Source organism: Bos taurus, chromosome 17 (genome assembly GCF_002263795.3).
Source record: "Bos taurus isolate L1 Dominette 01449 registration number 42190680 breed Hereford chromosome 17, ARS-UCD2.0, whole genome shotgun sequence".
NCBI lineage: Eukaryota > Metazoa > Chordata > Mammalia > Artiodactyla > Bovidae > Bos > Bos taurus.
The window spans coordinates 61,987,902-62,002,140 of NC_037344.1; the positions used below are offsets into that span (position 1 = coordinate 61,987,902).

At 43.9% G+C, this 14,239-nt stretch overlaps 1 protein-coding gene across 8 annotated transcripts in view; it reads left to right on the forward strand.

Annotated features, from left to right (window-relative positions):
- HECTD4 (HECT domain E3 ubiquitin protein ligase 4) overlaps positions 1 to 14,239 on the forward strand; it is a 170,620-nt gene that overhangs the window by 133,721 nt on the left and 22,660 nt on the right. For all 8 annotated transcript variants that reach the window (XM_024977763.2, XM_015475527.3, XM_010814059.4 and 5 more), the window contains 10 exons: positions 126 to 289; positions 2,424 to 2,661; positions 3,433 to 3,569; positions 4,046 to 4,172; positions 5,816 to 5,953; positions 7,573 to 7,709; positions 9,631 to 9,791; positions 11,513 to 11,694; positions 13,086 to 13,291; positions 13,921 to 14,051. In XM_024977763.2, the coding sequence (XP_024833531.1) occupies positions 126 to 289; positions 2,424 to 2,661; positions 3,433 to 3,569; positions 4,046 to 4,172; positions 5,816 to 5,953; positions 7,573 to 7,709; positions 9,631 to 9,791; positions 11,513 to 11,694; positions 13,086 to 13,291; positions 13,921 to 14,051 (1,621 nt within the window). The remainder of the gene's footprint in view (positions 1 to 125; positions 290 to 2,423; positions 2,662 to 3,432; positions 3,570 to 4,045; positions 4,173 to 5,815; positions 5,954 to 7,572; positions 7,710 to 9,630; positions 9,792 to 11,512; positions 11,695 to 13,085; positions 13,292 to 13,920; positions 14,052 to 14,239) is intronic.

Genomic DNA, 14,239 nt, shown 5'->3' on the forward strand with positions numbered 1-14,239 from the left:
AACTGATGGCATGAATAAATAAAAACTATGACAGTCAATGGTACGTGACCGCATGCCAGTTACATATTGGAATTTTAATAGTCAATAAAAAGGAAAAAAAAAAGTGTTGTCTCCTTCTGCCCTAGGTGACGTGGCAGGGATTGGCTGGGAGAGAACCGAGGGGACGCCTCCTCCACCCGGGCAGCCTGCCAAGGGCCGTGTGTACTTCACATACTGTGGGCAGCGCCTCTCACCGTATCTCGAAGATGTCTCGGGTGGGATGTGGCCGGTGGTTCATATTCAGAAAAAGGCAGGTTGTCTTGTTGGGAATGAAAACCAAATTCTCCTCAGCAATTTGTTCCATCGGGAATGGAAAAATTAGACTCTAGACGTGGCGTGGTTGACATAGTATGTGGTACCTGATGACAGAACCTCAAAAAACCTGAAGAAGTGGGTCCTTCCTTTGCATTGAATCTGAGTGCTTAAATGCTTTGATCTCCTTTTGGCCATCTTTCCTAAACAACAAGGCAAGGGACGCTGGTGTTCTTCCAACGCCAGTAGAAAAAGCCTGTGGTTAAATAAGTTTGGAACATGGCCCTCTTGGGTTGCTTTTAGTATAGCAAAAGCTCAGAGGTATCCTTCAGTAAAGATTTAAAAATTAAACTTTATTTAACCTAGCATCCCTACACTTATACTTAATTATGGAACTCTTGTTTTTAAGGAGCACCTATAAACAACTAATGTTCTATGGGACATTACTATTTACTACATGCTGGTAGCTCCCACATCCTTATATCCAGTCCAGATCTCACCGTAAATTCTAGACACAAATATTCAGCAGCCTAGACAACATTTAGAAATAGATATTCCAGTTAACATGTCTGAAACTGAGCCTAACTCTTCCCTACCCCCAGCCTGCTTCTTCCCTAGCCTGCCTTGTCTCAGGAAATGGCAGCTCCATTCTTCCAGTCACAAAGGCCAAAAACCTTGGCCTCTTTCTTGACTCCTCTTCTTCCTCCCATTCTACAGCCAGTCTGTCAGCAAACCTTGTTGACTTACCTTCAAAATGTATCCAGAATCTGACCACTTAGCTGATGGCCCAGCCACCCTCACCTTCTGGGTAGCATGTTACAGTATTCCTATGTTTCCCTCTTCTCCCATCCCCTGAGTTCCTGCCCTTTTACATGTCTTTTCAACACAGCAGCTACAGTGATCCCTTAAAAATGTTGGTTAGGTCATGTTACTCTTCTGCTTTCAACAGGTCAGTGGCATCCTGTGTCACATATTGTGAAAGCCCAAATCTTAGAATGACTTAGAAGATCTTGTAGGATGTGCCCCTGTACCACGTCTCTGATAGCATCTTTGCTCTTTCTTCAGTGAATTGATTAAAGATGTCAATAATTTAGTCAGCCTGTTCTATTCATTCAATAAATATTTATTTATTGAGCACCTATGTTGAGTGCTATATCTCAAGTACTATGCTAAGCTCTGGACATACAATGAGCAAAAAAGATACGGTCTTTGTGCAATTAAATCCAGTTGGAAGAGTCAGGTACTAGTCAAACATTCACATAAATGTGTGTGTGTGTGTGTGTACATATATATATGAGAGAGAAAGAATGTGTGTGTGTGTATGTAGACAGAGGTGGGAGAGATTTCTTTTGAGGAATTGGCTCATGTTACTTTGGAGACTGACAAGTCTCATGAACTGCCATCTGCATGCCAGAGACCCAGGAGAGGCATGGCTTGATTCAATCTCAGTCCAATAGCAAGAGAAAAGAGAAGATGGAGTGAGATATCCTTTAACTCAAGCAGGGGTAAAGGGAAAAGGGTTGAATTCCTCCTCCCTCCACCTCTTGTTTTATTCAGACCCTCAATGGATTGGGTAGTGCCCACTCACATTAGGGACCTACTGTGTCCACCGATTCAAATGTTAATCTCACAGACACACCAGCAATAACAATGTTTAATCTGGCACCCTGTGGCCGGTCAAATCAGCATATAAAATTAATCATCACAGTATGATTGAATCGTAGACTTGAAGGAAGCAAGTACGAAGCCAATCTGGTCACATCCGTATTACCCTGAAGAAGTGATGTTTGAGCCAGATCTGGAATTTTAACTGGTTTAAATGGACAAAATTGGAGGAAAGAATGTTGCAGGTGAAGGCAGTGGCATGTGCAGTGGCATCAGGTAGAAAGGAACAGTGTTGGAAACAAGAAAGGTCACTGAGCTTGAATAGCAAAGAGCATGAGTGTGAGGTGAGGGGCAGGGCAGCCTTGCCAAGCTTGAAGCACCAGGGTCTGTAGTTGCACCAGCCCCTCTCCCAGGGTCACAGACTCTCCATAGCTGGGGACAGTGAATGAAGTCCACTTGGAGGTGTTCAAAGTGAGCACATAAGTAACCTAACTCCTTTCAAGTCCTTTCTTTGGTTTCCTTTCCAGAACACCAAGACTCGCGCTAATTTTGGCTCCCGCCCATTTGCCTACGCTGAAGGGCAAGCCCACCGCAATGCTGCCGACCTGTGCACTGACCTGGCCGAGGAAATTAGCGCTAACTTCGAGGCCCTGCCCTTTGCCATGGCCTCTGACAGTGATAACGATGCTGGCACCAGTATTGCGTCAGACCCGGGCACTCATGGGCCACCATGCCGAATTGCTGCCGTAGCCACTGCTCAGCAACGTAAGCTCCCTCCCCTCAGGGTCCACCTGCTTCCTGGAAATGGGAGTGCTGTTAATTCCATAAACCCATTTAGCTTGGACATACTCCAGTGCCCACTGGTAATGGGGTAGTAGGCCCAGATAAAATAGGGAGCCAGGATGAAGCCTGGTGATCTGGAGAGTCCATCCCCCACATAGAAAAAGTCTGCCACTACTCAGAACCAACAGAATATTGCCACATGGAAATGCAGGCCTGAAAGATTGTCCACTTTTTATGAGACAGCTAAGAACCACAGAATTTTATATAAAATCTCCTAATTTTAAATGTTAATCATTTTTAAACTGATTTAAAATGGAACCCATCAAAGAATAATAAAATGTTAATTGTGGAATCTAAATGGTAGATGTGTAGGTATGCACTAAAAACATTCCTGATTATTTGAAAAATCTCATAATAAGATTGAATAAAAATGAGCTTCAAGAAATGAGATGTCTGCAGCCATATTTGGCCCTTGGGATACTGGTTTGAAAATTGTTTTAAGAGTCTGTTTAATTCTGTATCTTATTGAAGAACCATCTAAAGTCTTCTTTGAGTTAAATGAATTATATCCATATAAACTATTTTAGGATTCAAGGAAATTGTAGACGATTAGTTATTCCTTGACTCTGTGGTTTAAAATTCCTCTAAGAACTAAGAGTCTTTATATCTCACAAATTAAAGAGAATCTGATCTGTCCATGTATGAGTTCATATGCCCTTGCCTAGAATTCACTGTCACTGTGCTTTGTTACAGAATATGATAGTGATACTTCCTGTCATTATAAAGTGGAGCTCAGCTATGAGAATTTCATCACCTCTGGGCCAGACCCTCACCCACCCCCCATTGCAGATGACGAAAGTGATGATGATGATGACGATGACATCCCACAGGTAAGAGCCCCACAGCGGTCGTTTAGCTCCCTGGTGATGAAGACAAGCCACGAGGAATATTTTGATCTGAGCATGCAAAACTTAAGTCTTTATGCTTTCAGTTATATATCATTGTGTTTGGACAGTAATTGGGGTATTCATTTTTCTAAACCACATATCAGTAGCTGTATCTGTTTGGCTCCATGGCCCAGCAGCAATCTGGATGTTGGAGAAAGAAGTACTTTGATGGTAATTCAGCAGTGAAGTTTGGAATCATGTGAAGTGTTTATATGGCTTTAGAGGGAAAGGAAGAGCTCACTCCAAGCCAGCTGTTGCCTCCCCTGGCCTCTGAGGGTGTAGTTAGTTTGACGGTCTGCACGGTGTGTTTCTGCCACTAGCATCTGAGCGGGGTGAAGACCTCAGGGGTGAAAGCCGTAGTAAGTCAGGGAAGGACACAAGGTGTTCCTTCTCCATTTACGTTTGCCTTCTCCTTCCAGGAGGATCACTATGCCCTGCTGGTGAAAGCCTGGGAGACCAAGGTTTTTCCTACCATCCGAAGACGGTTCCGCAACGAAGCAGAGAGGAAATCAGGACTGGACCAGATAAAGGGTGCTTTACAACTAGGTCTGGTGCTTTATGTTTTCCTATGGAACCCACTTCATGGCTTGAAGAGATGTGTTTACATGAAACTCAGGGAATAAATCAGAAAAGAGGGGCTCATCTAAAGTTGGGCCAGACTTAACAGTGTCCTCTTCTTGGGCCTTTATTGAACTTTGTGGTCTTTTGCTTTCTTCGCCAGGCTTTTCTTTGCTTGTCAGTTCTGCTCAGTATTTTAAGTTGATGGACTGTTAGAATGAAGCTGGCCTTGTTATACCAGGAAGCTGGATGGCCTGGTGGTTAATAGCTTGGGCTCTGACATCATGCCTGTGCTATTACCAGCTCTATGACCTTGGGAGAGTTACTTAACCTTTCTCAACTTCCCTCACCTTTCAAATGGAACCAATAACGGTATGAAAAATTAAAGAGCTGACACAGATAAAGCTCCTAAGAACAGTTTCTGGCACGTAGTAAGCATCCATGGAACTTCCCTGGAAGCCTAGTGGTTAGGACTCTGAGCTTCCACTGCAGGGGGCACGGGTTCGATCCCTGGTTGGAGATCCTGCAGGCTTTGTAGTCTGACCAAAATTAAATGTCACAGTAATGATGATGGTGAGATTTTTTTTGTCCACTGGGCACATAGAATACAACGGAGTTTGACTGCAGACAGTGAATTATTAGTTAGTCTTAAATGCAGATAGCTGATTTCTGTTTTAAGGCTTTTTCTAATCTGTGAAAACCTGCTTTGTGAGATGCAGAAATGCCTTTTTCTAAGCGGCACAGCTCCCTTCCCTCGGACCATCAGATCAGGTTTTCTGTCATCATCATGGCAGTCAGAGAAGGTGTAAGGAGACAGTACTTGCTCTCTTTTAACTTTTGTCCTAACTGAGACTAGGAACAAATAAGGAGAAAAACCACCAAAAGACCTTTATTTCTTGACCAACTAATACACTGAATCCCTGATTTCCAGTGATAGCTAAGTAATTCCTTTTTCTCAGATTGGTGCCAGGACTAATCAGTATATGCATGTGTGTGTGTGTGTGTGTGTGTTTTTGGGGGGGTTGATTATTGTTTTTTATCCCACTGAGAAAGAGGAACAGAGCAAATTTCAGTACTGGATAGAAGAAGTTGATGGAGTTGCCCTTCGCTCTTAAATAAGCAACCTGTGTCAGTTGTAGCAATAATCAAACACAGTACAAGAATGTATAAAGAAAAAAGTGCAGCACTACCCTCACTTTCTTCTTCCTCTCCATTTGTCCCGTAGTTTGTTCTCTTGAGTTAATGAAATTAGTTAATGAAATTAATTAATTTCATTAATTAGTCATTAATGAAATGACTGCATAATAATGTACAATCATTTTTAAGATGAATATGTTCTTTCTTTCCATTTTTTTTTTCCTGGGTTATACTTCCCAGCAGTGCTACAGGGAGTGTTTCCTGTACCTTTACACACTTGAGCTTGTGTTTCTGTGGGAGAGATTTGAGAGTTTCTTAGAAGTAGGGCATTGAGTATTTTAAACTTGATAGACACTGTACAATTACCATTCCCAAAAGCCTGCCTACTCCCATGAATTCCCCTTCTGTCCTCATGCTAGGTACAAGTCAGTGTCATGATTGGACTGAAGATCGTGTGCTCTCTGGAGGGTTACCAGTTCTGTTCTGTCTTTCAGGCATGGTGGATATTGCCCGGCAGACAGTTGAATTCCTCTACGAGGAGAATGGTGGCATCCCAAGAGACCTTTATCTTCCCACCATTGAAGACATTAAAGATGAAGCGAACAAGTTCACAATTGATAAAGTTCGAAAAGGTTTTGCTTCCCCCCTTTCCTTCCTCTTTGAAACTTACCCTGAAAAAAAAAAAAAGAAACTTACCCTGAAATGAGAAGTTGAGTTTTCCCACACATGAGTTTGAGTAGGCAGCTGCTGGTTCTCCTAGGGTGACTCTCTTCACTCTGAGTGATTTGAGCTCTCCTGAGCTCTCCCTCGTGAGGCCCTTGGCTCCCTGGTGGGGAAACTGGATGCTTATCTGGCCTCTAGGGGCCTCTTGCACTTTCCCAGAACCTGTTGCATGAGCAGGGTGAGACAGAACACTTGAAGACAGAGAAGTGGGGCGTGGCTGGAAGATTGCAGGTAGGCCTCTCAGGCTTAATCCTGGCTGCCCAGCTAATGAACCATGAATATGTAGTTGTACTATGCTTTTTAGACTTTTATAGAAGGTATATATTCATTTGATTTAAAATCTGTTGCAGATTTTGAGGAAACAAAAATACAGAAAAGCACAAAAAAGAATCTAAACCCACTCATTATTAGACTTTCACAAAAATATCAGAACCTCATGGGCAGGGGCAGGCATATGTATTTACTTTTCTGTTTTGATTCCTCTTTGAGAGAAGAACTTCACAGACCATAAAACCCACCCTTTTAAAGTATACCTTTCAGTGGTTTTAGTATATTCACAAAGTTGTGCAGCCTCCAAACCATTGCCTCTGATTCCAGAACATTTTCATCCCCTGAAATGAATCCTGTACTCTCACCACTGCCATTCCTCCTTCCTTCTAGCCCCTGGCAACCAGTGATGTACTTTGTACCTCCTCATCTCTATAGATTTGTCTAGTCTGGACATTTCATAAAAAAATGTGTGGTCTTTTGTGTCTGGCCTCTTTCACATGGAATTCTTTTTCAAAATTCATCCTTGTTGTAACTCATGTTGGTACTTCCTTTTTATGGCAAAGTAATATTCCACTGTATGGATAATACCCTGTTTTGTTTGTCCAGTCATCAATTGGTGGGCACTTGGGTGATTTCTACCTTTTGGCCATCATGGATAATGCTGCTGTGAATATTTGTGTACATGTTTTTGTGTGGGCGTGTCTTCATTCCTCTTGGGTATATATGGAATATATGGACCCAGTGGAATTGCTGGCTCATATGGTAATTTTATGTTTAACCTTTTGAGGAACTGCCATATGGTTTTCCAAAGTGCTTACACCATTTTACATTCCCATCAGCACGTATGAGGATTCCAATTTCTCTACATCCTGGCCAGCACTTACTATTGTCTGTCTTTTGATGATAGCCATCTTAATGGATGTGAAGGATGGTATCTCACTGTAGCTTTGGCTTGCATTTCTCTAAAAACTAATGATGTTGAACATGTTTTCATGCATATCTTTTCTCTTTGGAAAAATAGTTATTCAGATTTTCTGCCTGTTTTTTAATTGGCTTGTCTTTTTATTGTTGAATTGCCACAGTTCTCACAGCACTTTGTTTTATTATCTTCCAGACTAAGCTGTGTTCCTTTGGGGCTATAACTACATTGAGGGTATTGGTAAATGCTGGAGAGTTATTTGTATCCTAAAATATATAGGGTCCCAACATGTTAATGCTACTTGCTCCTGAAAAATCTTCTCCCCTTTACCTTCCTCAGGTCTCACGGTAGTAACACGCTCTCCAGACAGCAATAACGTAGCCAGCAGCACTGTTGGAACTGCCCTGCCAAAATTTGCTATCCGAGGGATGCTGAAAACCTTTGGGCTTCATGGAGTTGTCTTAGATGTTGATTCAGTGAGTGAACAGCCTTTTATATACAGTACAGACTTTCATGCCCAGGCCTCCAAGTACCTTAAAAGTGATTATACAGATAGATTACTCTTCAGAGTCAGGATAAAGAAACCAGATTGAGTGCTGTCATGCCAGATGACTTGCCTGAGATTTTCTCAGGGGCCCAGATCAGAGTTGATGGTAGAGTGTAAGCTATTAACTTTCAGTGTTGTCTGTAACTTTAGACCATACTGCCACTGCAGGGTTTTTTGGGGACTTTTTCCATCAGCCATGTTCAGTCTGCCCCTGCTTTATATCTACCAAGTTCCAAGGGAGAATTCTCCTGTTGGCCTTGTTGAATGAACGATCTGTCATTGTCACAATTGTTATACAGATTCAAAGGAATGGTTTTGTTGATCACATCATGTTACTGGTTCTCTCCAGCCTTGATTTCCCCATCTATAAAATGTGTGTATTAAACTAGATCAGTTGTTTTCTTCTTGGCTTTGCAGAACCCTCTCAAGAGGTTGGAGGTGGCAGGGGAGAAGGAATAGAAGAAAGTAAGGGCCGTACCAAAGCTTTCTTTTGAAAACAGAGTCCTGTTTGAAGGCTGTGATCCTTAGGTTACATATATGTGCTTGCATTTATGCTTCCCATGCAGGAAAAAGGGAAGAAATAATACACAGATCAAGCCTAGAAGTCAGATAAAGACGTAGCTATCACCACATAGATAAGCTTTGTTATCTGTCTGTCTACAGATACAGATAATGTTAGTTATCACTGATGCTTTGAAATGAAAGGTTTTACATCTTTAACTGACTCCATTTTACCAGACCATAATTTAAATCATGACATTTTAAAGAGAAGCTATTGACTGGTGGTTTACTAAGGTGAACTTCCAAGTAGAAAATTCCATCAGTAATATCTCCCACTCCCTTCTGATACAAACTTCTGACTCTAGTTATTAGAAAGTATGTAACTGACAATATATTTCAGCAATGGAAATGTGTGCCAGGAAAATTACAAAAATAGAAATTTGTTAAAGTAGTAATTCTGGTATTTCTTAAGTAGTCTGATTCCCTTTTTTTAATAGTAACCCCTAAATAAAGATTAAAACAAAGGGAATCAGACTACTTAAGAGATACCAGAATTATTATTTGAAAAAGTAATAGTATTGTTTGTTATTACTTTAAATATAATAATAATAATCCCTAAATAAAGATTGGGCTTCCCTGATGGCTCAGATGGTAAAGAATCTGTCTGAAATGTGAGAGACCAGGTTCGATCCCTGGGTCGGGAAGATCCTGTGAAGAAGGGAATGGCTGTCCACTCCAGTTTTCTTGCCTGGAGAATCCCGTGGACAAAGGAGCCTGGCAGGCAACAGTCCTTGAGGTCACAAAGAGTCAGACACGACTGAATGATTAACACACACAAAGAAAGATTACGTTGCTATTGGAGTCCAGAATGCACATGCATGAGCTTACCTTTTTTAAATTACTAGCAATAAAATAAAGCTATAAGACTAATCTCTGCTTTTATAAAATTAACATAAAACCAATGAATATAAATTTTACCTGGCAACAATGTATGTTGAACTGTTACAGAAATATAGCACTATTTTCTTTAAATTTCTGACTCATGGTTACATTAAAGTTCCTTAATTTATTGTACCAATTAAAATTCTCAAGCAGCTATACTCCAATAACAATTTTTAAAAATTTGCCAACTGGTATGAAGAAACTAAACACACTATCCAGATGTCTTTGGACTTTTAGACTCAATAAATGACATGAAACTAGCATTTTAGACTCAATAAATTACATGATACTAGCATTTACTTCTATAAAAGTTTGGTACCTATACACATACATACATAAGTATTTTAAAAATTGGGAAGCAAACCAGTGCTCAAAAAACAAATAGACATTTCTCTTTTCTGTTGTAGGTTAATGAACTAGTTCAGGTAGAAACGTACCTCCGAAGTGAAGGTGTGCTGGTCCGATACTGGTACCCTATTGATATGTTGGAAAGGCCCCCCGCAGGCTACAGAAGGACTGCCACCAATGGGCTCGTCACACTGGACAATACCAACCTTCAAATTCACAGGTAAGGGAATTCCCTGGTTGCCCAGTGGTTAGGACTCAGCACTTTCACTGCCAAGGCCCCAGGATCAGTCCCTGGTCAGGGAACTAAAATTCCACAAGCCATGTGGTGTGGCCAAAAAAATTTTTTTTAAAAAGCATAGGTAAAGTTGAGCCCTTCTTTCTAAGCAAGTCACAGAAATCCACTTACTGTGTTTTGTCACATGTGCTATTCATCATTGACAATACTTTTCTTTCAAAGTTGAGCAAGTCAGAGGCAGCTAGTAAAGATAATAGTGAGATAGCAGGTTAGGAAGAGAGGTGCAGGATCCAGTGTCCCTGGCCTGAGCCATGGGTGCTTGGCTATCACTGGATGATGGAAGCGCGTCTGGAGATTTGAAGAGTGTGGACAAAGTCTGAAGACTAAAGCGAGTCAAGAAGAGACACCTAGGAACTTCCCAGATGGCCCAGTGGTTAAGACTCTTCAGGGCAAGGTGCATGGGTTCGATCGTAGGGGAGCTAAGATCCCTCATAGTACATGGCCAAGAAAAAAGAGAGACAGCTGAGAGGAGTCCGGGCACCAGGTGAGCAGCCAGCTTGTTTTCGTTAATCTGACAATGAAATCCTGAACCCTGCTTTGTGCCCAGCACCCTATGGGGGTCTCTAAGAGGAGAGTGTCTGCCCTCCGTGGGTTAACACCTAAAAACCTGGCAGAATTCCCTCACAAACACCTGTGAATTCCTTCTTTCAGTTATAAAAATTCTCACAACAGTTCAGAAGAGAATATAATGGAGCTATCTGATAAAAGTTTCCATAAGCTGTTTTCATACCATTCATCCATTAACATTATAACTTCTGGTTTTATTGTCAGTTTTGAAGCAGCGTGAGTCTATCTCCAGCGTAGACCTCTCCTTGGAACACCAGATACACATGTTCAGCTGCCTCCTTGCCATCTCCACTCAGATATGTCATCACCCCATGTGGGTGGTCTGAAGTTTCAACTGGACAGTCAAATTCACGAGACCCAGATAGGCTGTACTTGGCACTAGCTTCACCTAGGTCCAGGATGGGCCACACAGCATGCCACAGGGCAGTGTCGTGCACGTGTGTCAGCAGGAGTCAGAGTCACCCACACACAAGTTCAAGGGCTCTTCTCTCACCCGGTGACAGCCCAGGTGTGAGGAATACACGTCACATGGCCATGTTCACGTGGTGACTAAACAGCCCCACGCCCCAAATAGAACCCAGCATCTTTTGTAACAACTCTACAAGCATAGCTTCCAGGGATTTTAGCAAGAGGCATGCCCCATAGGTAAGAGTCACCGTTTTCTGGAAAGCCCCGAAACCATCACCTCCTACCAAGAAGCTCTTCTTCCAGTCCTCCCAGTGCAGCTTGCCAGTAGGGGCTTGTTGTGACCATAAACAGGGTGCCTGGTAATACTGCTGATATTCAGGAGTTCCCTGGCAGTCCAGTGGTTAGGACTCAGTGCTTTTGCTGCTGGAGCCCAGGTTCAGTCCCTGGTCAGGGAACTAAGATCCCACATGCAGTGAGGTATGACCAAAAAAAAAAAAAGCAATTAAATGTGGCTTTTTGTTTTGTTTAAAACACAAGTATCTAACTTGGAGCACAGAACATGAGGCCAGAGAAGCCTGAGATGTGGCCCTTTCTCTTCAGGAGCCCACGGCCCACCCGATATGGTGGCCAGAGTGTCAGAGCTCAGCGCCTCCCCTGCCCTTCCCTTGCAGGGAGCTGCTGCGCTGCGAGGCCGCGCTGGCCAGGCTGTACTGCCGCATGGCCCTGCTCAACATCTTCGCCCCCAAGCTGCCTCACCTGTTTACCCGCCTCTTCCACATCCCCGCCATCCGGGACATTACCCTGGAGCACCTGCAGCTGCTGTCCAATCAGCTCCTCGCTCCTCCCCTCCCAGGTAAACCTTGGCTTTGCCGCTGTCACCACAGACACCAGACCCAGGACAGACTAGCCGTAAGGGTGAGCCAGGCGCTGAGCAGGAGGTGTGTGTGGTGTCCTCCTTCTCCACGTGAGGAGTCCCATCACAGGACCTTTAGACTTAATGTACATAAACAGCATGAAAAGATTGCTAACCTGTTAAGCATTCATTGAGCTTCCCAAACTAATCATGGATCAAGGAAAATAATATATTTATGAAATCTAGTCACTGTAGTGTTGTCACATTCTGTTTGGCGTGTAAAGAAAAGAAAATGCCCCTGCCATCAAATGCCACCCAGGAGACCTAACTGATTCATCGTAACCTCAACCAGAGCTGTTTTCGTGGGCCACCCTGTGTGCATCGGCTCAACTTGGGGCCCTTGTGGTGTGGTGCTCCCTGGTGAACGCTGACGACTCTGCTCTCAGCCCGGTTGAAGACCAGAGGGACCCTCCCTATCTTCTGGCATGTTGGCCTCCAGCCTGTTTCCCTTGACCTCTTAGCAACTGCAATGGGAGCAGGAGTGACAGGGCAGATGGCATTCTAAGCCTAGAGGACATCTCACAGCCCTGGGGTCCCAGCTGGTGCCCTTGTGAACGACATCTCCACAGGCCGACTTTAGCATGTGGGGTCCACTGGCCCACCCCCAAGAACTTAGAGGCTCCAAAACAGACCTGAAAAACTTCCAAGTACTGTGGAAGAAGCTTTATCACAATGACTAACTTGGGTTATAAAATCCACTCTCAACTACCCTGGTGGTTCCTAAGGGTGAACCCAGGCAGCCAGTAGGTCAGGCTGTGGGAACCCCTGAATCCTCTTTTACATGCTTGATAGACCTGGGCCTCCACTCAAATTTTTATTTTAGGAAACAGTTTTGTACCTTAAGAAAGCAAACATTTAAAGACCACTGAATTCCTGAATCCCACCCTGGAGGATCTGATTGGTAACATCTATTATCCAAGACCTAAGGCCAAGCTTGGAGAAGGCAATGGCACCCCACTGCAGTACTCTTGCCTGGAAAATCCCATGGATGGAGGAGCCTGATGGGCTGCAGTCCATGGGGTCACTAAGAGTTGGACACAACTGAGCAACTTCACTTTCACTTTTCACTTACATGCATTGGAGAAGGAAATGGCAACCCACTCCAGTGTTCTTGCCTGGAGAATCCCAGGGACAGGGGAGCCTGGTGGGCTGCCGTCTCTGGGGTCGCACAGAGTCAGACACGACTGAAGCGACTTAGCAGCAGCTGCAGCAGCAAAGCCAAGCTAACTCATCCCAGTTTTCCAGATGGGTCGCGCCTCGTTGCTACTTAGGATCTCACAGCCCTGGGCTGCTGTGATCTTCATCACCTGTGTTTCCTTTCCCGTCCCCAGATGGCACCATCAGCTCCAGCTCCATCCTCCTGGCGCAGTCCCTGCAGCACTGTGTCCATTCCCAGAACTGTTCGGCCACAGACCTCTTCTACCAGGGCAGCTCCCAGACGGTGCGAGAGTGGCTCAACGTGGCCATCACGCGGACCCTGCACCAGGGCGAGGAAAGCCTTCTGGAGCTGACCAAACAGATCTGCTCTTTCCTGCAGGTGAAAGTCCAAAGCTCTGACATCCCTGAACTGGGATTACAGGTTCTAATTGGAAATCTTACTGGCTGGCTAAAAATGACACTTTCTTGGTGCTTCCCTGGTGGCTCATTGGTAAAGAATCTGCCTACCAATGCAGGAGACGTGGGTTTGATTCCTGATCTGGAAAGATTTCACGTGCCATGGAACAGCTCAGCTCGTGCACCACAATTACTGAGCCTGTGCTTTAGAACCCGGGAGCCACAACTAGTGAAGCCCAAGTGCCCTAGAGCCTGTGCAACAGGAGAAGCCACCACAGTGAGAAGCCCACACACCAAACTAGAGAGTAGTCCCCGCTCTCCACAACTAGAGGAAAAGCCCCCTTGGCAATAAAGACCCAACACAGCAAAAAAGAAAGAATTAAAGAAAAATAGCACTAATTCCCTCAAGCCCCCACCTCACTAGCCTCCTTTTCTCTGCAGCTCCCCTACATTGTCCAATCCATGTGTCCTTCCTCCCAGAGGGCTCTTTTGTCTTCCTGATCTTGTTAAAGTGCGTGTATTATGTATTGGCTCTCCCCTGCCTGGGAGCTGGGAAGATGAAATGCCCTCTTGTGTTGAATCCCTGGTTTTCCCTGTTCAATGTCTCTGCAGACAGCACCAGAACAGTTCCCCTCCGAAGAGTTTCCAATTTCCGAGTCCAAAGTCAACATGGACGTCAATTTCCCCGGGGCAGCTTTCGTCGTCGTATCTTGCAAAGAAAGTCAGTCTGGATTCCGCAAAGAGTAAGTAACCTGACTCCAGCAGATGGTGACAGGGAGAGAAAAAGTCAGGCAGATTCTGGTGAAACTTACAGAAAAAGAAAACTCATTGCTTTTATTCTTTAATGCATACTGTATTTGAAAATGATTTAAAGTTCTTCCCTAATTTCCATGTTTTAGAAATTAGTCTGTATGAAGAATGACCTTCTAAA